Source organism: Melanostigma gelatinosum (genome assembly GCF_949748355.1).
Source record: "Melanostigma gelatinosum genome assembly, contig: SUPER_1_unloc_2, whole genome shotgun sequence".
Taxonomy (NCBI): domain Eukaryota; kingdom Metazoa; phylum Chordata; class Actinopteri; order Perciformes; family Zoarcidae; genus Melanostigma; species Melanostigma gelatinosum.
The window spans coordinates 441,518-466,717 of record NW_027635329.1 but is presented as its reverse complement, the minus strand read 5'-3'; the positions used below and the strand labels follow the sequence as shown (position 1 = coordinate 466,717).

General features: G+C 41.6%; 3 protein-coding genes and 2 long non-coding RNA genes across 6 annotated transcripts in view; 1 reads left to right on the top strand and 4 right to left on the bottom strand.

The window, feature by feature from the left end:
* LOC306786409 (anillin-like) overlaps nucleotides 1–409 on the bottom strand; it is a 33,776-nt gene extending 33,367 nt beyond the window's left edge. For both annotated transcript variants that reach the window (XM_079297405.1, XM_079297406.1), the window contains exon 1: nucleotides 288–409. The gene's annotated coding sequence lies outside the window, so the exon portion shown is untranslated. The remainder of the gene's footprint in view (nucleotides 1–287) is intronic.
* Nucleotides 410–2,181: 1,772 nt separating this feature from the next.
* LOC306786393 (C-C motif chemokine 4-like) lies at nucleotides 2,182–3,342 on the top strand (the record flags this gene model as incomplete). The annotated part of the gene is made up of 3 exons (XM_079297403.1): nucleotides 2,182–2,864; nucleotides 2,954–3,080; nucleotides 3,261–3,342. Exons 1-3 carry the CDS (start codon nucleotides 2,714–2,716, stop codon nucleotides 3,340–3,342), a joined length of 360 nt encoding a protein of 119 aa, XP_079153529.1. The 5' UTR covers nucleotides 2,182–2,713.
* Nucleotides 3,343–5,079: 1,737 nt separating this feature from the next.
* LOC306786667 lies at nucleotides 5,080–7,066 on the bottom strand. Its single transcript, XR_013772497.1, has 4 exons — nucleotides 6,975–7,066; nucleotides 6,677–6,792; nucleotides 6,006–6,190; nucleotides 5,080–5,262 (listed from the first exon to the last, which is right to left on the bottom strand). It is a non-coding gene; the product is annotated as an uncharacterized lncRNA (long non-coding RNA).
* Nucleotides 7,067–8,106: 1,040 nt separating this feature from the next.
* LOC306786673 lies at nucleotides 8,107–9,032 on the bottom strand. The gene is made up of 3 exons (XR_013772498.1): nucleotides 8,882–9,032; nucleotides 8,305–8,473; nucleotides 8,107–8,214 (listed from the first exon to the last, which is right to left on the bottom strand). It is a non-coding gene; the product is annotated as an uncharacterized lncRNA (long non-coding RNA).
* Nucleotides 9,033–9,344: 312 nt separating this feature from the next.
* The window catches only part of LOC306786385 (polypeptide N-acetylgalactosaminyltransferase 18-like), a gene marked incomplete at its 3' end in the record, with an annotated part of 179,474 nt that continues 163,618 nt past the window's right edge, over nucleotides 9,345–25,200 (bottom strand). Inside the window, exons 10-11 of the mRNA XM_079297402.1 lie at nucleotides 12,509–12,673; nucleotides 9,345–9,377 (exon numbers count right to left, since the gene is read on the bottom strand). Coding sequence (XP_079153528.1) covers nucleotides 9,345–9,377; nucleotides 12,509–12,673 — 198 coding nt within the window. The remainder of the gene's footprint in view (nucleotides 9,378–12,508; nucleotides 12,674–25,200) is intronic.

Here is a 25,200-nt window from a genome sequence, read left to right as displayed (position 1 = left end):
CACTGCCAACACCAACAAAACATGCGTTAGTGAAGTTTAATTAGTAAGCCTGGAACGTTTCTATCTTCAAACAGTGAACACCTGTAACTTGAAAACTAGCTAAAGGAGCTAACGTTAGCTTGCTAGCATTAGCAACATTGTCCTGAGTCAACTCAGGCAAGCTCATTTCAAGCTAATGTAGCGATCTAAAATTGCCAGCGTAACGTTAGCCTAGCTTAGAATGACAAGCTAACTTTAGCCGCTGTTTCATACATAATATATGATGACCAGGTTGGATTTTGTCTTACCTGAAAAGAAGTCTGTATGAAACTACAGTCTGCAAGAAACAGGTCAACTGACAGAAAACAAGAAACAACCTTCTTGTTGTTTTATGCTTTCAGTGAGTCTCCTCCTTCAACTTTGAATTTCAGCGGGTCTTCTGACGCTTACGTGCATACAACTGGAGTACCTTAAATACACTCGAGGAGGCGGAGAGATGCTTGAAGCAATCGGAATCCACGCCTTTACCTGCTGAAAAGCTCGGAGTGAGAGGGAGGGCGTTTTACCGTACTCACTAAACTAAACACGCAAAACAAGATTCCACAACAATACCAATGTGATGATAGTGGAATCTACTGGTGTGGAGTGTGACATAAAGCTTTAACATCAGTAATAACTAACAATAAGATGGTATATGTTGAATAAAATCGGTTAAGTACATGAATGGTATTAATTACACTATTTATGTTATGTGTCAAAACTATAGATCATAAACACAGTAAATAGGCTGTTGAAGAGGTGGATTTTTGTAAACCTAAATTTATACTTAACCTTTCCTGAAAATGACTAATTGCGAGAATTAGCGAAACATTAAGATCCTACATTAAGCCTTCAGATCTCCCTTGATAAATGATGGATGGAAGCTGCAAACAAATGGTCAAATGACTCAGTACATAGAACACTGACCTTGTAGGGTCACCCATTCATCTCACAACTGAGACATGGATCGAGCATGGCAGGAATCTCAAGCAACTTGAGACATGTTAAATAATGTTTTTATCAAACAAAACAATATCTATTTTTAATGTGTCTAGACAAGGGAGGAAGTATGGGTTTAGGTAATTTCTATATTAATGTCAAATGCTACCACAGGGACCTTTTATGCAATATATTGTCTATAAAGTCAACTATTAGTTTTACCTAAGTAAGTTCTGACACATCAGTAGCTCACAGTAACTGAAACACAATCAACACTTGCTTCTCAAATGTATCTTTTCATAAGGAGTAATTATGTTACATATAAAGCTCAGTGCATTGCAACGACAGCCCATTAAAAGAGAGATGCAAATCAGTTACAGATGATGATTAAGAGGAAATTGATTTGGTTGCAAATGCATGCACAGAGATGATCTAAATGGGTCACAGATGCACTGCTAAACCTGGGTTTGTGCACACGTCTGAAAACAGCTGATAAGATCTTGTGATCGTCATGCTGTCTCCATCACTTCAGTCTGCACTGCACAGATTTGCATAAAGGGGGGAACTGACTCATGATGTAGTTCACCCTGGAGGAGGCAGAAACCAGAATAATTTAGTGGTTCGTATTTTGTGTTTGTATTTATAACCCCACAACCCTCTGAATATAAATTTCTTTACAGCCAAAATGTTGAACTTTGACTTTTAAATTCCCCTTCATTTTCCCCATCGACAATGTAAAGTAACTCACAGAACAATCTGGTTCTTTATGAAAAAGTAGAAGGTATTATAAGCCTGTGTACATAAAAACGATGAGGAAGACGTTTACTGCGACTCCTAAGGTGCATTTCTGCAAGAAACATCCAATCACAGAGTTTAAAATGCTGTGACTGAAAACACAATCTAACACTAAAATCCTTTCATGAGAAAATTCGGAGTCAATTTTGAGTGAATTCAGCAACTATGCGCCAACTTGTGTTCTCAACTCTAAGGACAAAGTCTTTTAAATTTGCTACCACTCTGACTTGCAACTCTGATCCAGCCTTTGGTGGAATATACAATTTACCAATGTCATAAACTTTGTCAAAATCTTTGTCGTATAAATCAGTTTCAGCTACAGATTAAAAGCATTTTTCTACTGTAAATAACAGCATTAGTTTCAGTAAAAAAGATGAAATATACAAAGTTATAGAGCATTTTATGGAATCCATAAAACATTTTGACCAGCAAATATTGTGCATGCCTGTTAATTCTGTGTGCATTTGGGTTGGTTTTTATGGCTGGTTTTGGAAATGTAAAGGATGGAATGTTAAAAGCTCATCTTATGAGTAAACTAAGAGAGTGGTTGCCAACAAATAGCCTACTATTTTTGAGAGAGGACAATAAAAAGAATTCTTTTAAAATATCTTTACAAATTCTCCAGGTCAGGAACCACTAAACTAAGACACTGTCAATTAAACTTGAGTACGATCTAAATCTAAATAAAAAGTTTCTGTAATGATGACATTGAATGCCACAACAATCTTTCCACCAATTAAATATACACCAAGATGTAAAGATAAACACCGGGTTTCTGTTCTCTAAATGGGGGAAGTTGATTTTAATCTTTACAACAAATCTGTGGCCTGTCCCTTAGCTGTCACTTCCCTCCCCAAACTACGACAGCAGTCATTTGAGTGTCTCTTTGCAGTGGAAGTTCTGAGGAGGTGTCGGAGAATTCTTGCCCTGAAAGGCTGACGTCATACATTTTGGTTCCACAATGGACAGGATTTATATCGGACGCAATGCCAAGAGTCAATCACAGCAAAGGGAGAAGAACCTCATCATCATCTCTGACAGCATCATGAAGACTCTCTGCTTCACTCTGGGGCTGCTGCTGCTGCTCACCGCCTGCTGCTGCAACGCCATGCGTGAGTGATCAGTGATTGTGCCTAATCATCTTCAGAGTTTGCTCACACCTGTGTCTGTGTTGACTTTACCTGTTTCACCTTCCTCACAGCTAAAGCTCTGCAGTTCAACACAGTGCCTGGAAACTGCTGTTTCAATGTCTGCACGCGCAGTTTACCATTGAAGCGAGTCTCCAGCATAGCAAAGACCCACAGCTCCTGTCTGAAGCAGGCATTCATGTAAGTTTGTGACTGTTTCTTCCACTGTTTTTCTCCTGTAACTGATGAGATGATGAATAGAAAGATGGAGAACCTACAGTATGACCTCCAGACAGGAGTCATCACAAAGCCACAGCAATTACTCTTACAACACAAACTAAAGAAGGTGGATAAACTGAGTTTTCTCTTTGTGTTTTGCAGAGTCCAGACTATCAAAGGAAGACAGATATGCTACAGTGGAACTTTCCAGTGGGCTCTGGATGTCTACAATCAGCAGCACTGAAGATGTATTATCGTATAATACTGTGATCAATTAATGCCTGGTTTTGCAGGCCTATAAATACATAATTTTGTATTTTAATAAATGTCCTAACTATATTGCTGGCTATGTGTATTTTCTGAGTACAATAGGTATAGGTTTAGAGAATGTGTCAGGTTTTCAAGTTAGGCCTGACTGAATCTACACTGTAAAAAAAATCCTGTGTAATATACGGTAAATTACCGGCAGCTGTGGTTGCCAGAACTTCACCGTAAAAAATAAAGTGAGAATGTATAATACATCACGGTATATATTTTTGCAACCGTAAATTTCACAGTTGAGAACAGTTTTTTGTTTACGGTACATTACTATAAAAAACAAGAGATTTCATAAACCTGTTTACGGTAATATGCAATTAAACGGTAAATTACCGGCAGCTGTGGTTGCCAGAACTTCACCGTAAAAAATAAAGTTAGAACGTATAATACATCACGGTACATATTTTTGCAACCGTAAATTTCACAGTTGAGAACAGTTTTTTGTTTACAGTAAATTACTATAAAAAACAAGAGATTTCATAAACCTGTTTACGGTAATATGCAATTAAACGGTAAATTACCGGCAGCTGTGGTTGCCAGAACTTCACCGTAAAAAATAAAGTTAGAACGTATAATACATCACGGTACATATTTTTGCAACCGTAAATTTCACAGTTGAGAACAGTTTTTTGTTTACAGTAAATTACTATAAAAAACAAGAGATTTCATAAACCTGTTTACGGTAATATGCAATTAAACGGTAAATTACCGGCAGCTGTGGTTGCCAGAACTTCACCGTAAAAAATAAAGTTAGAACGTATAATACATCACGGTACATATTTTTGCAACCGTAAATTTCACAGTTGAGAACAGTTTTTTGTTTACAGTAAATTACTATAAAAAACAAGAGATTTCATAAACCCGTTTACGGTAATATGCAATTAAACGGTAAATTACCGGCAGCTGTGGTTGCCAGAACTTCACCGTAAAAAATAAAGTTAGAACGTATAATACATCACGGTACATATTTTTGCAACCGTAAATTTCACAGTTGAGAACAGTTTTTTGTTTACGGTACATTACTATAAAAAACAAGAGATTTCATGAACCTGTTTACGGTAATATGCAATTAAACGGTAAATTACCGGCAGCTGTGGTTGCCAGAACTTCACCGTAAAAAATAAAGTTAGAACGTATAATACATCACGGTACATATTTTTTCAACCGTAAATTTTTGTGGTAAATAACTTTATAAACAGCAACTATACTGTGAAGCTAATTACAGTTTTTCTCAGTAAAAAAACACAGTACAACTGTATGATACATTACGGCATTTTATTGAAAAATGCAACTTAACGGTAAATTACCGGCAGCTGTGGTTGCCAGAACTTTACCGTAAAAAATATAGTGACAATGTGTAAGAATCACGGTACAAAAATACGGTAGAACGTAATACAATTGGTTGGCATAGATTTCAGTCAACTTCTGATTTTTGTAAATTACAAAGGAAATATCAAGTAAAGCATATTGTAAATCAAGGTACAGACCATCATTGATATACCTTAAGAAACTAACATTCTCTGTGAATAACAGGTTGAACTGATACAATATATTGTACAATATACTCACAAAGCAGTGTTGAGATCTTGAAGAAACAGCATGTGTCCATATATATTAAGGATAACCATGAATAAACATGAAAGGATTAGCCACTTGCCCTGAGTTGATCAAGAGTAATGAGTCACTGAGTCCAGACTTGACTGAAGAGGGCACTCAACATGGTATAGCATCTCACATGGACATGAAGTTCAGGAAGCTGGAACTTGAAGCGTGTATTTTCACCAGTTCTGCTTGAGGACTCGTCTGTTGACCATCAGGTATTGACTGTGGACTGGAATGATCCTCTCTGCACCCAAAAACAGAAACAAAGGCAAAGTTAGATTGATGCAGTGCTTCAACATGATGCCTACACAGAGAAACATTTACTGTCTTAGACTGAGCTCCAATGACCTAGAAGAAACCAGCACTTTATACTTAATACAAAATAATAACTATCAGGTAGAATGGTAAAAAAAACTACACATTTCAGCAATAAGGCATCATCAGCATGTGTTTAATTTCTGTCGACAGGCAGCCTAAATACACAGATGCCTCCAAAAAATACACTGTGTGCACAATTATTAGGCAAGTTTTATTTTTGAGGATTCATTTTATTATTGAACAACTACAGTGCTCTTGGTCAATTCAAAATGTTAATAAACTTCAAACCTGAATATTTAAGAAAGTAAAACTGAGGTTTTGGCTTTCTTAGGAGAATATCTGTGTGCACAATTATTATGCAACTAAATGAAAAATGTTCCCATCTCACTTGTTTATTTTCATCTGTTAAAGTGAGAATAATAAACAAACTCAAAATTTACAAATAAACGTTATTGATATTTTAAAAAATGTATCTGTTACCAATATAGCCCCCCCCCCCCCTTCTTTTCAATAACCTTCCATTCATGGATTCTGTCACTTTCTTGATCTGTTGACGATCAACCACAGCCTCCCAGGTGGACTGTTTACCTTCACCGTAAATCACCGTAAATCTCCCGTATAAGAAGGGCCCACAAGTGAAGTTTGAGTTGCACCTATCACACTGCTTACCTCTAATTAGCCTTGACAAGACTGGTGTCTGAGTCATTGGGTCCAGACTTGACTGAAGACAGGTGGGACAGAGTCTCATACAGACAGGGTATGCTGTTCAGGAAACTGGAACTTTAGGCAGGTGTCATGATTTCTGCTTGAAGACTCACAAGTCAATCTGGTGTTCGCTGTGGGCTAGCATGATCCTCCAGCCAGAAAAAAAGACAACATAGAAAACATTAATACTAACAATAATAATAACAGTAACATCACCAATAATATAACTTTATATAGCACTTACACAGTTGCAAAATGGTTCTCACAGACTTCACACACAAAACAATCAAACTATAAAAACACAAAACATTAAAGAGGGTGAAACAGAACAAACTTACAAAAGGGTAAACAAAGAGTAGGGTTAAAGATTTCATGAAAAGGTCAAGCTACAAATATGATTCATGAATAAGAAATAGCCATAATACGTATGGTATGTCAATAAAGTCAAAATTAATTCACAGTATGTCAAAAAAAGGTTATTGGATTATGCAATGCCGTTTTATGCAGTGCTTAACATCAAGAATACATGCATACACTGTTTGAACATGAAATGGCTACACAGTGCTTACAAAAATAGAAGACCCTAAAGCCTTCTCTTGTTAAATGAACATACATTAAACTTTACAACAACTTACCACTGTTTATCCTTGACAAAACTCGTATGTATCCAATCACAAGGTTAGACTAGTAGGACAGCAAAGAGGGTGATGAGGTCCATCTGAAGTACAACCGCTGATTGTCGTAATCACACCTGAAAGAAAGAATAAAGAGAAAAAAAAGACAAGGGGTGGACATACATCCTCTTAAGTGAAAGATGAAATCATCTCAAGCATCAACCTTTACTCTTTTCAATGCAAAGGTTGCAAATTAAAATTAAATGGCTAAATTCACAATCAAAAATAAAACCAGTTCCTGACCTGGTTTAGCACGTACCACATATTGTTATCCAGCAACAAAGGTTTGATTCCCGTTGGGCCCTTTGCTGCAGATCATCCCCTCTCACTCCACTGTGGTTCCTGTCTCTCTACTTCTGCTGTCCAATAAAACACAAATGACAGAAAATCATCTTTAAAAGTAAAAAAAAAAAAACTGTTTGCTTTTAGAATCTCACCGTTTTCCTGGTTCTCATCCAAGTCCATAACCACTCGAGTTTGAATGCAATGTCTGAAAGGTGGCAGGAGCAAATTAATTAAATGTTACAAGATAAGAGTAAATTGTCTTAATTTCCTGCACAAACTGCACATGTACCAATAAAAATGTTCAGATATTTGTTAGAAATGTGTACAATTTACTTACCTTAAAGGAAATTCTTCTTAGCAATGCCACCTGCATTCAACCTACTCTGAAGTTTAACAAAAGCACTGAAACAAAGGCTCAAATTGTCTTTAGGGACAGCTTTATTATCTCAAATGCATGGATAGTAAAGAAGCTCTGTTCCTCCTTGGATTCTACCTACCCTGCTAGTGAATCTGAAATGTTTGTTCTGGGAAGAAATAACAAGCTAAAATTGAATAACTCACTACATGTAATGTAAAATCTTTTCTTAGGTCAAACGTCAGGTTTAAACTGAAAGAACAGCCTCTAACAAAACATACTGTTGCTTTGACCTCATTGTTGAAGTTATCAGTAGGCATTAGTAATTTCACCTCGATGTACAATAAGCCAGTTCACATAAATTGGACAGAACCTGAACAACTGCTTATTAGAACAATGAATACCAAAACAAAAGTGTATATATATATATATATATATATATATATACTGTTCTGAATGAACACAACACAAACTGCTTATAAAACCAAAAGCTAACTGAAAACATTAAATAATACTTTAAATACTTTAAATAATACTTTTCTGAATATCAACGGTAAACATTGGCACCTTGAAGAGGACCTGCTTCCTATGTAGATATACAGGGCTCAGTCTGAAGTAATGACAACCCAATTATTCTTAGTTTTGACACTAATGAAAATCTATATATGAATACTATATTCCATTACTGCCAATCAATTCTCCTCAATTCTACACACAGGTCCTCTAACATGTCTCTCTCCACTCATGATCAGAGACATCCGCAATGAGGGTGAGGACTCTTGGGTTCACTGACAGTTGCTTCTTGTTTTTCTTGGTTTCAACTTTTGTGCCCTTCTCTGGATTGATGAGGAAGAAACACCTTTGTGAACACAAGAATTCATAATCAACCACTAAATACAGTGATTTGCTCGAAATGAAGAAATAAAAAAAAATATATACATTACTTTACCTCTGAAGGAACTCAAGTGTGGAGCCCAGAACCACAGGATAGTGGATATTGAGGCAGTAATAGCTTCCAAACATCAAACAGATGGCAGAAATGAAGTTTGGGATTTGGTCATTCACAACCTTGCCGTCGACACTTAGCATGAACTGCCTCGATGCATAGCAGGAGGTTCCTACAAAATAGACGTAGAAAATAATTACAGAAAACCAGCCATTACCATCCAAAAAAAAGTGAAGTGGATCTGGACCAGCAAACACCAGCATTTTGAGCTGGCACAGGTGTTTGAAGAATAAACAACAATAACAGAATGAACAACAAATATGTATTCTTCAAAACCTTTTTTAGCTCAAAATGCTGGTGTTTGCTGGTCCATTTCATTCATTTTGGAGTAGAAGAGTCCCAGTGAAGCCTCAGGAAAGAAGCTGATAGGTCAAACTTAATGAATCTATTACACCGTTATAGAGAAGAAAATACTACTGGGAAGAAACACACCTAGCACTTTATAGCATGACGGTGCATTCCATGCAATATTTCCTTACATTAGTTACGGTTTCGTCAGTAAAAATAAATATCAACTTACCACATACAATGATGCATGGTGTCACCGGCAAGCTTTCCACTTCTACTTCTTTTACCAGACATGTTTCTTCCACATAGTGGAAGAGGTTCTCCTCTTTTTCATCAAAATAGGAGAGAAGAAGGTGCACCATATCCTTCACATCTTCTGAGCAGCCCTCCAACTGTCCTCGTAGAGAGAGCCTTATCCTGATTTTAAAAACGTACGGTAACGTCAGTTCAAAAAAGCTGTTACTCTCCTCTCCGACTGTAATGCATTATGTAGGTATGCTTACCTCCAGAAGAAGTGTTTTGTTCCTAGGAGTCAGGCAGTTGTTCTTCAATAGTGTTCAGGATAATCCCCACAGAAGAGCAGACGAGCAGCTCAGGTGCTGAGCACGTAGAAATGGCGCGTAGAAAGCGCGCGGACGTGGGTTCAAAAGTTCAACCTGCGACCAGTGCTTTTCTTTAATTAATGTGTTGGTTGATCACTGCCGCCTCTCTGACGAGCAGCGCAGGTGCTGAGCAGAGCAGAGCAGAGCGCGTAGAAAGGGCGCGTAGAAAGCGCGCTGAAGTGGGTTCAAAAGTTCAACCTCCAACAGGTGCTCCGACCACTGCCGCCTCTCTCTCTCTCTCTCTCTCTCTCTCTCTCTCTCTCTCTCTCTCTCTCTCTCTCTCTCTCTCGAAAATGCACTATATTACATTTATTTGAAAGTGTGTTTAAAGATTTAATTTGCAAATTGTTAGACGTACAATGTTAGTATATTTTATATATTTGCAAATAGTACAATTATTGGCAATGTATTTGCAATGTACTATTATATATGGAATATATAACTTATAACTTTTTATTATTGTTTAATCTTATTGTTCAAAACAAGATCAATTACATCAGATATTGTTAATATTTGTGGTTACACTTATCACAATGTGTTTTCTGTGCATGCATTACACTAACAAACTTAGTTTTTCCTTGACTACTTTATTTATTTCCATTCACACATCTGGAGATGAGTCAAAGTGACCCCTACGAAAATCGTCACGCCAGTTTTCCCTCATCAAAATATGAACGAACTTTTGAGCTTTATTCAGTCCAGACAAGCTCGCAAGTGTGCTGGTACCAATGGGTTCAGTATGTCATCGAGTTTAATATGGTACCAGTATCTTCACAACCTTTAAGGCTTCAGCCTCTTGAAGAGTATATCGATCCCACGGGTCATTTCAATGTTTTAATAGCTGTATTTTGCTATAAACAGCATTATTTTAAGTTAAATACAGCTGTTTTCAGTGAAAAAATCCTTAATCAACACTACTTCCCAGCACCAAATGGCAGACAGGCTACCCCCAAGTTGCCCAAAATATTTATTGTGTAAACTAAGCACTCTGTACTTGAGTATCTCACTTAAAAACCACAACACAAACAGACCCCATGCAGTTTGGGTTGGCCTCCACACCTCCTCCACTCTAGTGTTGAACACCGGAGCCCCCTCCTGTTCACACTGTACACCCACTACTGCTACCCCCGACATGAGGAACTTTAGATTCTTTATGATAATCAAAATCCCTCTGCTGAAAGCCAGTGAGTTGGCTTTCTCTAAGTGTACAACCTCCTGACTGACTTCCAACAAGTGTACTTAAAAGTCTGTGCTCTACCTCTGGGCTTCCCTGAGGAGTACAGCTCAGACTAAGTGTCTAGAAGCTGAGTTAGAGCATACACAAACACACACATACACACACATTCTTGTTCCCACAATCTTTTACGTTCATGTATGCACGCATACACACTCAGGGAAATATTTTGCATCTGTCCAACACCTCGTCCTCAATTCAGCAGTGAGCCCATCCGTCATTCTGCAGAGTAGGGCCATGCTATCAATTTCCAACACTAGTTAATAAGTTGGTCAGACAGCCAGAAAGCAATCAGACAGGCAGTCAGCAAGGAGGCTGGCCAGTCAGCGGGTTGGCCAGAAAGTCAGGCAATCTGTCTGCCAGGCGCTCAGTCAGCAAGTCATTCACCTCAAAGGGTGTGGTGGGTGAAAGCACTGCATGAAAACAAAGAGCAGAGAAGACTGGAGCTCCAAGCATGCAGTGCAAATGCAATTCATATAAAAGCTAAACTCGATGAGATTTTCATGCTGAAATATAATTTCTTTCTTTACACAAGTGGGGCAGCAACAGTGAAGCACCTCAGCTCACTACCAACTTATGCTTCATAGATGCCATGAATATCATTCTGCCATGAATTCAGAATGATAACTAATATATATTTCTTCATCTACAGGTAATAGCAAAGCTTCAAAGCAAAACGTAGCCCTAGAGTTTTGTGTTTACTATTGATACGTTTATTTTTAACACATGAAGTGTGTCAAAGAGCCCAGTAAAACAGGATGTTGATGCCAGATTTAAATAAGAGGGGAAGGCCAAATCACTGCCCTGATAAAGGTCCTGAGAAAACACTGAACCGGAAGAAGAGAAGCCCAGAGAAAAAAGAACCAGAACCAGAACCAGAACCAGAGAAAGAACCACAACAAGCCCATTTCACCTCCAGAGGAAAAGGAGGAAGAGCCAGAGCTGGTCATTTATTACAGCACCAATATCTGATCCGTCTCCAACAAAGGAAGAGTCGAGGCCTATCCAAGAAGAGGAACCATTGCAGGTGGACAGCAGTAAGAGGAGATGGTGGAGAGATAGAAACAGAGAGTTAAAGTGCTAAAAGGTAACACAATAAGTAAGTGAGATCATAATCATTGAAAGGATATTAATAGAAATGTGTGATTTATCCTGTAATCATTATTTACTCAGTATATATGAGTAAGAAATATATGACTTTTCATGTGATTGTTTTAAATAAATCAAGTGTGTTGAATCAAGTAAGGTTTTGACAAAGTTGATATATTAATGAATCTCATAATGAAATGTGTAAGGATAAGACATGAACACGTATACAAGTTGAATGGGATAAATGCAATGATTAATCCCTCTGTGAGCTTTTTGATATGTTTGTGCACGAAGCAAATAGGGAAATGAAAGAGCTGTAAGTAAAGGTACAGTAAGGGGGACAAGCGGATGCAGATGACTGGTAAAATGGGAATTCCCTGAATTTAAATAGTTGTTTTGATTAACAGATCAGTAAAATCTTTAGCAGATCAGCAGAACATTTCTTACATAACTTGGTGAGATTTAAGATTCTGTCCAATGCTAATTAGAGTTAGATTCCCAGTAGCTGCAGATACTGAGTTCTCTGGGTTAGAGAGAGAGAGAGAGAGAGAGAGAGAGAGAGCGAGAGAGAGAGAGAGAGAGAGAGAGAGAGAGAGAGAGAGAGATAGGACCTAATGCCTGAAATCGCATGAAATAGCAGAAGAATTATCCTCCAACAAAACCAAGAGGGGCCTTTTAGAGTAAGAAACAAAGTGGAGAGAAAAAGTCATGAATCTCACTCAATTCTTCAAAAAGCAGACAAACAGCCTGTACTTCTGGCTACATAGAGAAGACCAATTAGCAAACCGATAAGCTCTAAGGCTAAGTACATCTAACCAGAAGACCTGAAATGGGTAAAACATGCACACATATTTAGTTTGTTAAATGTTACTTGTACATGAAGGGTCTGACTGCAAACATGGCCTTGTGCATGTACAACTGTGGTGGGGTTTACCTGAGTGAACGTCCAGGTGAGCTTCATGTGTTTGGTAGCTGCGTAGCTGCACTCCAGCAGCCTGGGTCTGCTGTTCACATCCACCAGACACTTGTTGTCGTCATCGTCGATGGTCGGACTCAGCACTCCCAGGTGAAGCTGCTGAGAACTGGTGTAGTAGACATTCTGTTGGGAAGCAGAAACAGGGACTAAGGATGGAGGTGTTTGATTTAGGCCTTCAACGGCCTTTGTGGCAGAAAGAAAGATTCCTTTCACTTTAGCTGTGGAAAAACATCAAACAGGGGAATAGTCAGTCTGCTCTTATCTTATTTTACTATGTAGTTATCTGTACACTGTCAATTGAGCATGTATTCATATCCCATGATCCCACTTTTAGGAGAGTCCTTAGAACAAAACAAGCAAATTCAGACGAATGACCACCGAGCAACAAACACAATTAATAAAAACAATGAAAAGAATCATAAAGTGTGTTGGATTATAACGCTGTATCTGTAGCTTGAGCGTAGTTCATTCCATTTTAATAGTGCATTGAACCGGAAGTAGCTTTTGCAAAGGTTTGTGTACACACATGGGGTATCTATAGTTAAATAGTCATTGGATCATGTACTGTAACAAGATTTACACGAGTAAAAGATGCCTGAACAGTAGAGCTTTAAAGGTGAATATTAAGACCTCATTACTCCTTCTGGTCAATAAGAAACTCCATCCAACTTTGCAATAGAGACATCAATGATGAAATGTGTTGCTGGTACTGTAAAGCTTTGTGATAGGCTGGGTTTAACTGCTTAAGTGATGATTACATTACATGACAGTGTTAGATCCTGGGGTACTTCTGGCCCGATACGGGGCTACTTACTGACTGAGCTCTCTATTAAAAGATTGTCGAGCTGGTGTTCTTGCGAGGGAACTCGCCTGGCTCTTCTAACTGCCGTCACTCCCGACATCTACCCTGCTTCCTCTGGTCTGAGTGCACTCGGTCGAGGGGCCACCCTGACCCCGGGCGCTCCTACCAGTCGCGTCGGTTATGGCAGCTTCCCTCTTCTGGATCCGTGCTCTTGGTAAATGCCAGGTTAGGTTTTAACGGCTAGGATTACTTCTAAAACCGTAAGGGATTGTTAAGTGGATTCGGTCTCTAGGATAACCTTACAGAACTCAGTTGTTAGACATACAATGGATTTAACTTTTTACTGCCACGAGGAACTTTTACTACTTGAGCAAATAAATGCACTTGAGAAATTTACTTTAAATGCAGATTAGATATTTATTGCAGGTTATATTTAGTTAGTTAGCAAGGGTTAGGCTACAGCTCACATACAATGTTACTACACTTGATTCGTTACTTTAATTTTCTTCTTAGATTATACTCATTCGTTTTAGATGCCGAGACGGCTCGGTTGGGGCTGGATTTTCAATGGTGCGATGAAAAGGTTCTTTTGGCGTTGTTAGGAGCGAAGGTCCGGCCAGACCCTCGGCCCGCAGCGGAGTCCGTTCAACAGTCCTCAAGGCTCAGTACAAAGTCTTTCTAGGACTGCCGCGTTCCTCCGTTGTTCAGTTGTTAAAGTCGAGCATTGGGGAGAGGAAAATCTCCATCTTTCAATCTTTGTCCACGAACAGCGGTCTTCTTTCCGTGAACAGAACGAAGTCCTCGAATACTTCAGTTACGATCGTCCGTATCTTCTTCTCAGAGCGTCTGGACGGCTCGTGTAGAAATCCCAGCCTGCGTATCGCAAACATCTCCTTTTATCCTTGATTTGGGCTGTCTGTTCCCCCCCTCCTATTCTGAACACATGATCTTTATCCCACCCTTATGTGTGTGTGCTTATGTATGGAAAGTACCGGAGTTCTCCTCTTGCTTCTATGAGTCATCTCTTGCAACAGACTTTGCTGCCGCGTGTCTGTTTTTCCGACCTACGCCCAAAACATCTGTTCCTGACTCACTGTTTCTGGAAGGTTCCATATTCCCCCAAAACTTCTTTCATACACACACTTTTCACGTCTCAACTCTGTTGCACAGATCATTATTATAATCAGTTTTTACATTTGTTAAATCACACATTCGTTATATAATGATCATAAACCTTATCTTTTGATTCCACTTTAACTGTTGATTTCTGAGTGTACGCTTCGTGAGATTATATCCTGACTTTCCCCTGATCGTGTAGCATGTATCCAAGGCGGCTTTCTCTGGGATCTCAACTCTTCTCGACAACAGCCGAATGAAGCTCAAAGCAGGCGGCTACCGCTGTCGCCATCTTGCAGTGAAAATGACACAGCCGAATCCAAACATGGGCAAAGAGGTGAGGCAGGCTGAATGAAGCATAATAGCTGAAACACGCACACCTAGCTCGAAACTATCAAGCTAGCTAAGGCTAGCTTTTATATAGCTATATTTTATATAGCTATATAGCTATTATAATAATAATATTAATATGTTTATTTAGTATAGCAACTCTCATTGAACATGATTCACAACGTGCTTTACAAGAATGAAATACCAATAAAAGAAAAGTAAAAAAAAAAAAAATCATAAAAACAGATGTTAGAAACACAGTAAGCCCCGGACAGAAGACCTAAATGACCAACTGGTGACATAGGGATGAAACAAGTCAGAGATATACTCAGGTGCCTAACCATGCTGAGCTCTACAAGTGAAAAACGAAAACATTAACATGTATCGTGAACTTGATTGGAAGCCAATGTAAAGAAAATAAGAGGGATGTGAAGTGAGACATTCTAGTGGACCTGGTCAACAGCCTTGCAGCAGCATTCTGGACCGGTTGCAGACAGTTCAGAGACAACTTACTACGGCAGGTGAAAAATGAATTGCAGTAGTCTAGCCGGATTCATCTCTTGGATTTACAAGAGATGATTTAGCTCTATCCTTTCTTTTGCCTGCGAATGGATGGAGAACAGGGGGGGGGGGGAGACGGTCCCCACTCTGCCCTGTTTCAGTACAAAAGTTGTACATCAGGGCCACACAGGCCCACAGAAAAACAGACCAACTATGTGTGCTTTTGTCTTGGCAGACCACTGTCAAAGGGTCTACTATATGGAATGCAAACAGTGATGGGCAGAGAATAGGCCTCTATAGCAGCCCATTACTGAGGGCAGGATTGCACGCCAAGCACTTTAGGCATAACTATTTTTGAACCAAAATTGAGTCAGCAAATACGTTTGCATCTTAAAATAATGCATCTTTGCAAACCCAAAGCTGTAGTCTATTCACAGAGAGTTCAGTCATTATCAGCAGGGAGTAATGGAAGTAGGCTATTTTTTGAATGTTAAGTGTTTTTCTGTTTTGTTTTTTACCTCACCTGCAAACCTTGCCAAGTCTCTAAACAACATTCTCACTTTAATGTAGCACGAAATAAACAGGCCACCTGTAACTGATCTAATTAAGAAGAAAAACATGAAGGGAAAAAGAATCAGTGGTAAGTGATGAAAGATGGAAAAGTAGATCCTAGCTAAATATTAGCTGAGGAAATTTGCATACCTGAAAAAATGTAATTAAAATTGTAATGAATCATTGTAATGAATGCAAATGTTGGCCCAGTTTCGAAGCCTGACAGATGTCTACCAAGCTAAATCACACACCTTAAGTATTTAAAAAAATTCAAACCATAAAGTGAGATATTCCCTGAGTCTAACAGAACAACACAAGACAAAGAATCACGGACAACCTGACATGCGTAAAGCAAATGAAAAGGATCACGGTTGACATGTAACCCAAACAAGTAGAAACAGTTGAGAACAAGGAGTGACAAAAGAGTGAGTAAAGAAACAAATGGAACACTGACTGTGTGAGTGGACTCTGTGAGTGTGTGTGTGTTTGCAGAGGAGTGTGTAGAAGCCCTGTAGAGGTAATGTCATGATTTAATATGCTTGTTTGTATTATATGTTATTATTTGTACAACTTGTTTTTATGAATATGGATTTTCATTTGGTTTTATTTGTGATAGGAACTATTGTTACATCCTATGTTGTGCTGGGGACACATTTAGCCGGTGCACAGCAACAAGAAGACATGTGAAGCGGCAGCGGTCTATATACTCCGTGCAAAGTGTTAAAGTGTTAAAGTCAAGTTTAAGTTTTTCAGTGATCATCTTTGAAGATTCATGTGTTTTCAAGTGGACTCATTTTCCCTCTCGGTGTTGACAGACGAATAAATCCGTCAGCAACAAGAACTATGGAGTCGTGTATTTCCTGGAGGGAGTGACAGGAGAGTTACCGCTCTGTTAATTTGTCTATCGTGTCGTTTTCATGATATGGGTAATATTGTTCCCTCTGATATGAATAATATTTGAATGGCCCGTGCTCTTGAGTGTGTGGCGGAATGCGTGTTTTAGCTGAATTGATTTTGACCATATGCATTGTTCGTTAATATTCATGTATCTGCACTCAGTGTATTTGTAGGTGTTGCACTTCATTTGTACGGGTGAAGGCCCAGGTATAAAATGCACGGCCCGCCACTGATGTTGACCAATGTCAAGTCTCTATTTGATCAAGTGTCAATACGATATATGGTGTTTAGTTTATGCGTGAAATCTATCTGACTGACAAGCTGAGCCGAGCGAGCAGTCATGTCCTTCAAACACAAAGGCAGCAGTAAGAAAAGAGAACAGGGAGAGAATGTGACAAAGCGCCGTAAATTAGATTACTTTCGCTTATTTTAATAAGCCCACGATGTGTATGCTTCATAACTACTAACTAGCGTGCACTGGGGACCGTCTACACTACCTTGTGCCACTATCCTAACGCTACTGAGCTACAACGGCTAGACACACTTGTTTACTCCCTGGGTATCTGATTGTCTGTATGAAAATGACGATACCCTCCTGGTGAGCTAGGAATGTAGTTAGACGGGCTCATCAATTGTGTTTCCCTCAGCCATCTGCTCAGGTGGAGAGAAGACAACACAAACATAAACACACAGCAGCAGCTCCTAAGTTGTCGCTGCACACAATGAAGAGGTTCATCCTGTTGAGTGGAGCAGAAAGAGGTATCAGAGGAGAGTTTAAGAGAGAGAGCAGACATTGAGGTGAACTCCAGAAAAGCTGTTATTTATAGATGGAAGCTTGGGCAGGGAGTGAAGTGAGCCGCCTTTGAGAACCGGTCTACCACAGTCAGAATGACGGTGTTACTGTTTGACGGGGAGACCAGTTACGAAATCCACTGCGATGTGGGACCACAGACGTTGTGGAACAGGGAGTGGTCATAGTAACCCCATGGGGGGGTCGGTGCGAGAACTTGTTCCGGGTCTCCTCTTCGAGGGACGGCCACCAAAAGGTGCGGCGGAGCCAGTCTATAGTCCGCCGGATGTCGGGGTGACCAGAGAGACGGGAGTCGTGGGCCCACCGCAGGACTTGGGAGAGGACGGACAGAGGAACAAACAGACGATTAGGAGAGCCCCCTCCGGGTTCAGGTTGGGTGTGCTGGCCCTCGCGTACCACCCTCTCGATCTCCCAGGTGACAGCACCGAGCATGTACGAGGTGGGTAAGATGGTGTCGGGAGTAGAGTCTCCCTCTTCCGAGGCAAACTGACGGGAGAGTGCGTCCGGCTTGGTGTTCTTGTGACCCGGCCGATAGGTGATGGTGATGGTGAAATTGAAACGGGCGAAGAACAAAGCCCAGCCGGCCTGGCGAGATTTGAGGCGTCTCACCGTGTGGATATACTCCAGATTTCGGTGGTCGGTCCATACGATAAAGGGGAGCACCGATCCCTCCAGCCAGTGCCTCCACTCTTCCAAGGCTAACTTGACAGCCAATAGCTCTCGGTTGCCTACGTCGTAGTTCCTCTCCGCCGGGGAAAGTCTACGGGAGAAGAAAGCACAACGATGGAGCTTAGAGTCGGAAGCTGACCGCTGGGACAGTACGGCTCCGACTCCGGTGTCCGAGACGTCTACCCCGACGACAAACTGGCGTGTCTCGTCTGGGTGGACCAGGATTGGAGCCGAGGCGAACCGCTCCTTGAGAGCACAAAAAGGCTTGTCGGCCTCTGGGGTCCATGAAAACAACACCTTGGAGGAGGTGAGTCGTGTCAGCGGTTCTGCCGTTCGGCTGTAGTCCCGGATGAACTGTCGGTAGAAATTAGCAAACCCCAGAAACTGCTGGCGCTTCTTTCGTGAGACGGGCACCGGCCACTCCGTTACAGCTTTAACCTTCTCGGGGTCCTTTCTCACCTGACTCTCTTCAATGAAGACGCCCAGGAACTGCACAGAGGTAACGTGGAATTCACACTTCTCAGCCTTAATGAAGAGCTGATTCTCCAACAGTCGTTGCTGAACCTGGCGGACATGGTTAGTGTGCTCCTGGGGATTCGGGGAGAAGATGAGAATGTCGTCAATATACACAAACACGAAACGGTTGAGGAAGTCGCGGAGGACGTCATTAACCAGTGCTTGAAAAACGGCAGGGGCATTAGTTAATCCAAACGGCATCACCAGGTATTCAAAGTGTCCCAAGGGTGTGTTAAAGGCCATCTTCCATTCGTCTCCCTCGCGAATTCGGACCAGATGATACGCGTTGCGGAGGTCCAGCTTGGTGAATATCTGAGCTCCAGCTAAGGATTCGAAAACAGAAGAGATGGCCGGTAATGGATATTTATTCTTGATAGTAATTTGATTCAAACCTCTGTAATCGATGCAGAGACGGAGGCTCTTGTCCTTCTTGGAGACGAAGAAGAAACCCGCTCCCACAGGTGAAGATGAGGGACGTATGATTCCTGCGGCGACAGACTCCGTGATATACTTCTCCATAGATTCGTGTTCTGACCAGGAGAGATTATATAGCCGACTTGTGGGAAGTGGGGCGCCCGGGAGCAGGTCAATAGCACAGTTGTAGGGGCGATGAGGGGGGAGTGAAAGGCCCACTCCTTGCTGAATGCCTCTCCTAAATCCATATATTCCCGGGGCACGGCGGAGAGGCTGGGACCGGTGCTAAGGTCTGCTGGAGGGAAGAGCTTGCCAGGGGACCGCAGATCTGAGGCAGCGAGAGTGACAGGCGGAGCTCCAGCCTGTGATTCTACCCCCAGCCCAATCGATCTGTGGATTATGATCCTTAAGCCAGGCAAGTCCCAGGACCAGGGGTGTCTGAGGGGTAGGAAACACGTAGAACCGGGTCTTCTGACTGTGATTACCGGACACGAGCAGGGAAATTGGCTGTGTCTGGTATGTCATCTCTGCCAGTGAACTGCCATCCAGTGCGCTCACTAAGCTAACGCTTCTACTGGAATCCCATGACTTTTAATAAACGCAGTGTCCAAAAAGTTCTGTTCAGCCCCTGAATCAATGAGTGCCGACAGGTGCACAGGCCCAGATGATAAACTCAGGGTGGCAGGAAACAGTGAACGAAGCTTGGAATGGGGAACTCTCCTTGAATCGCTCGCCAGCACCCCCACTCTTACTGGCGAGCTCTCTCTTTTGGTCGAACAGAGCAAACGGCCATGCGGTGTCCCAACTCACCACAGTAAAGACAGCTTCCTGAGAGGATGCGTCGCTCTCTCTCCTCCTGAGAGAGATGAGTCCGCCCGAGCTGCATCGGCTCCTCCGGCTCCAAAGGGGGAGGTGCCGAGGTAGGAGAACGGGAGTGCGCAGAGCTGTACCGTCGGGACGGGCTGGGAGACTGAAGGCTGGGGCTGGAAGCAAACTGACTCACCGGATTGGAAGGCCTGAAGTTCCTCTCCCGACAGCGTTCCCGGATACGGTTAACCATATTGATTGACAGAGTGAAGAGCTCCTCTAGTGACTCCGGCTCCTCCCGGACTCAGCTCATCCTTCAAAAAATCCGAAAGACTGTTGCGATATATTCCCTTAAGCGCCTCGTTGTCCCAACTGGACTCCGTGGCCAGAATCTGGAAGTCCACAGAGTACTCCGCTGTGCTGGTGGAACCCTGATGAAGACTGAGCAGACGCTGAACAACGTCTCTGGTGAAAACCGGGTGGTCGCATACCCTCTTGAATGCCTCTAAAAAGTGTTCGTAGGGGACCCGGTCTGAGCTGCGTCTGTTGAGCCAAGCTTCCGCTCAGACCAGCGCCTTGCCGCGCAGCAACCCCACCGTAAACAGGACACAGGACACGACACAGGACTCGGCTGCACCGTGCCCTGTGTCGAAGTGTCCCTAAGCAAGACACTGTACCTCAAACTGCTCCCCGGGCGCCTGTCATTGGCAGCCCACTGCTCCCTATATATACAGGGATGGGTCAAATGCAGAGAATAATTTCCCCACTGTGGGACTAATAAAGGAATGTTTCTTCTTCTTTTCTTCTTCTTAAAGGCCACCGTGGCATTTTCCGAAGCAAATGTGCGGGGTTGCTGGTTTAAAACAAATTCACACTGGAGCATGAACCCTCTACATTCCCCGGATGCTCCATCACAGGGCACAGGTGAGGGGACAAAAGACTGCTGGATGAGTCCTCAGGAACCCGCTCCGGGGGAGGAGAATGGCACAGCATGAGTCAAAAGTTTTTTAAGTCTGGCAATTGGTTTGCGTTTTCTTTATATCAAACTGAATCCCTGGTGAAATAGCTCTATTTTAAATCATTAATACACTTCCAACTTTTTCCCAAAAGATACATCCATGTCTTAAAGTAGGAAAAGATTTTTCTCTCTCCAAGTAGCAAGGCTGTGTTTCAAAGTTTACTACGACTAGGTATGTCTTTCTCAAGGCCTGGCTGTTTTTTGGTGGGTTTATATCGATATTGCTATCAATACTTTTTTATATTATCGTTTTATAGCACCACTGAAGTTATAGAGAGATACATTGTACCTTGATCAGGCCACATTGTGCTTTATTTATCTTCCCCATTAAGATGCCGCCTTACTATGTGCTGCTCCCCTCTTACTGTTTGTTTACATGTATTTAATTTTTTTTTGTTGTTGCACAAAACACGAATGATAGGCCTATCATAACCAGACATAAGATTGGATATTCCCAACAGCTGGAAGCTGCAGGTTATACTGAAAGAGATTGCCTACAACAAACAGGTACAACCATGGAGTAATGGCCACAGACGGTCAGAGGGAAGGTGAATGAGGTGGTGTCCTGGTGAGGCTTAGACGGAGTCCTACTCGGGCCCCAATTCCCCAGCATACTGCTGAGCAACAACAAGCTGGACGGACTTCATTGCCGAATCAGCTCTCAAAGGGACATGAAGGACTGTTGTATATTCTGAGATTTGAGACTTGGCTGGGCCCTAACAAACTTGATGGGGCTATACGGTTGTGTCAGGGCTTGTCTGTGCATGGAGTGGTTCAAGACGATTACTGATAAGGTAAACAACTCGTTGTGCACTGACGGAAATTATTTCCCAGTCCTGTTCGCTACTGTTGGAACAACTGCCAATAAAGTGCAGACCATTCTATCTCCCAAGGGAGATTCCCTGTGTTTTGCTTATGCTGCAGTGGCACTTGATGAACTGTTTGGAGCCATTATGAGATAGATTAGGTAGATAGATTCTTTATTGTCCTTTAATCCTTTTATGTGCCCGTATCCAGGACAGGAATCTGTACATACAACCAGATGGAAGCAGTGTGAAGAACGGGTTGAGGGGGTACCTGGGGTGAAGTGCTATGGTGTGTGCTTTGTGTCCTCTGAGAGGTTGAGGACAATTATTTTGGAGGCGTTGTGGGTGATGCGTATTCATTTTTTCATTGGATCCAGTTATTTTAGGGAAGAAAAAGGGAAAACAAAATGGGTTGAAATAAACTTTTTTTATAGCAGCAGCAGAAGGTGGAGTGCAACAAAAAGTGCTTTGAGTTTGCAGATGATCAGGCCCAAAAAATCAGGTGGGATCCTACATGAACCCGCAAAGTTTTGGTCCAGTTTCTGAACCACAGCAGCAGATTTTGTCCTGACAGCAGACTTTTGTGACAAGATCTTAGACATGCGCATTCTCCAAAACAATGTTCAGTGCAGTCTAAAAACCTAAAACGGAGTTATTGTCATATTGGGTGTGCAAGTAGTAGTAGTCATCGACATATTTGAAATATGTAGTGATAGGTTAAGGACTGATAGAGTCATTGAAGTACAGATTAGATAAGATAAGGTAAGACAGAACTTTATTTATCACGAAGGACATTTTTGTAATCAAGGTATTTGTAATCCGGAGGTTGTCTGGACAATGTCCACCTCTGTTCCCCTGATGTTGACTGTGTTTGGAGTTGTCCTTTGCCTCCTAAAATCCACCACCAGGTCATTAGTCTGTCTTATATTGAGTTGCATGTGATTCAATTCACACTACTCCACAAAATTGTCACCACAGCCCAGTACTCAGCCTCCTGTCCCCTGCTGATACAAACCACAATGGCAGAGTCATCTGAAAACTTCTACAGGTGGCAGTACTGTGAGCAGTAAGTATGAGGTATAGAGTGTGAACAGGAAGGGAGACAGGACCGTTCTTTGAGGTGCCCTCGTGCTACTCACTATTTTGTTGGACAAGTTGCTCTGCAGCCTCACATATTGTGGCCGACCTGTGAGGTAGTTGGTGATCCAGGCCACTAGGGGAGCACCCACATTCATATCCAGTAGCTTATTCCTGAGCAGGGAAGGTCTTATTAATGCGTTAAAAGCAATGGAAAAGTCAAAGAACACAACTCTCACAGTGCTGCCTCTCTCTTTCAAGTGAGTTAGAGCTCTCTGCAGCAGAGAGATGATAGCTTCGACTCCAATGTGGGGCTGGTCGGCATACCAGCAGAAGGTCCAGTGACCCCAATCAGTCATTTTTCCATGGCCAGTGATGATTCTCATGCCACTCCACACCTCCCTGATGTTCTTGTTTGCTTGAGTTTCCTCTCAAGCTTCCTCCTGTAACACTCCTTGCCCTCTGGGGCATTGAGGTGGTGGAGTTTCCTGATCATCTTGGCTCACTGGGTGACTGTGGCTCAGAAGTTAGAGTGAGTCGGCCCTCAATCAAAAGATCGGCGGTTCGATCCCCGGCTCCTGTAGTTAATGTCGATGCGACCTTGGGCAAGACACTTAAAAGGAAATTGCTCCCGAAGGCCGTGTATGAATGGATGTGAATGATTCGATAGTCCTTATGGTCAGGTGGTACCTTGCATGGTAGCCCCTGACCATCAGTGTATGAATGGGTGTGAATGGGCAAATGATGACATGCATTGTTAAAGTGCTTTGAGTGGTCGGAAGACCAGAAAAGAGATATACAATTAACCATTTATTTTTCAGTTGACGAATGTATTCTGTCATATGCCATTAGTGATAAACACAAAAACGGCAAATAAAGATAAGAATGTCGCGAAATTCAATGAGAGCTACCATCCACAGCATGTACATGCCCTTGCCATAGCAACAAATAATATAATGTTATTTTACACTTTCAAAATTTATTTAAATTTATCAATTAATTTCTATTCATGATTTATGACTAGAATATCTTGACACAAACTGCTGATTTGCATCTCAAATTGATCATAGGTTTCCAGCTTTCAGATCATGTATATACCAATTATATGGCATCTTCTGTTGACCTGCTCTTTCCCCCATAAAACAAGAAAAACACACCTTTTCCAGATTATTATCGGCATTATTGTGCACTTGACATTAAAACAGGAACGAGTTAAACTGTACTCATTTTGATGCTAAGCCCAGTTTATTTTACTAATGACCAATTCAATTGCTGCTGAGAAAGATCTGTGTCTCTTTCTGCCCTTTCAAGTGTCAGTCTGTTTGAACCATGCAGTGTTTTCTTTAACCACTGTGAACTCTGCTGCCAAAATACATCAATACATCAAATGTCCAACCAGAGGTAATACGACCATGATTAAGATAGTTAACCTGTCTGTCCCAAGACCTCACTCTGGGTTATCCGATCATCTTTCAGTGCTCTCGCTTTCCACCTACAAGCACAGAGTGAAGTGCTGTGAGGACAGTACAGTCTTCTGTGATTTACCGTAGCGCCCCCTCCATGGTTAGCATAGGGTTAGGGGTGAAGTTGGGATCAGATTGAGCAACAACTGGTAAGGTTTAAGATGTGGTCCTGATTTAGGTAAGGGAAACTCATCATGACAGGGAAACTGATTTCAACACAACATCTGTAAATAGACAAAAGATGAAGAAGAAGAAGCACAAAGGTTTGTGGTGTGAGATTGCTAACAACTGAAATGGAGAAAGAAGTGATTGAAATGTGGCAATATGAATGAATGCCTCTTTAATATTGTCAAGAAGAGTTGAGCTCACAGAGAAAGCCGCCTTGGATACATGCATACACATTCAGGGGAAAGTCAGGATATAAAAGCACGAAGCATATACTCAGAAATCAATAGTTAAAGTATAATCGAAAGATAAGGTTTATGATCATTATATAACGAATGTTTAATGCATAGAGTGATTTAACAAATGTAAAAACTGATATATTAATGATCTGTGTACCGGAGCTGAGATGTGGAAAAGTGTTTGTCATGGTGTGTCAGCAGACCGAGTGAGTCAGGAACAGATGTTTTTGGGTGTGGGTCGGAAAAACAGTCATGAGACATGGAATTCTGCTGCAAGAGATGACTCACACACACGAGAGGGAAAGGTCTGGTGCTTTCCGGAGACAAACGCACACACAAGAGGGTGGGATGAAGATCATGTGTTCAGAATAGGTGGGGGGGGGAACAGACAGCCCAAATCAAGGATAAAAGGAGACGCTTGCAAGCCCCAAACTGGGATTTCTACACGAGCCGTCCAGACGAATTGA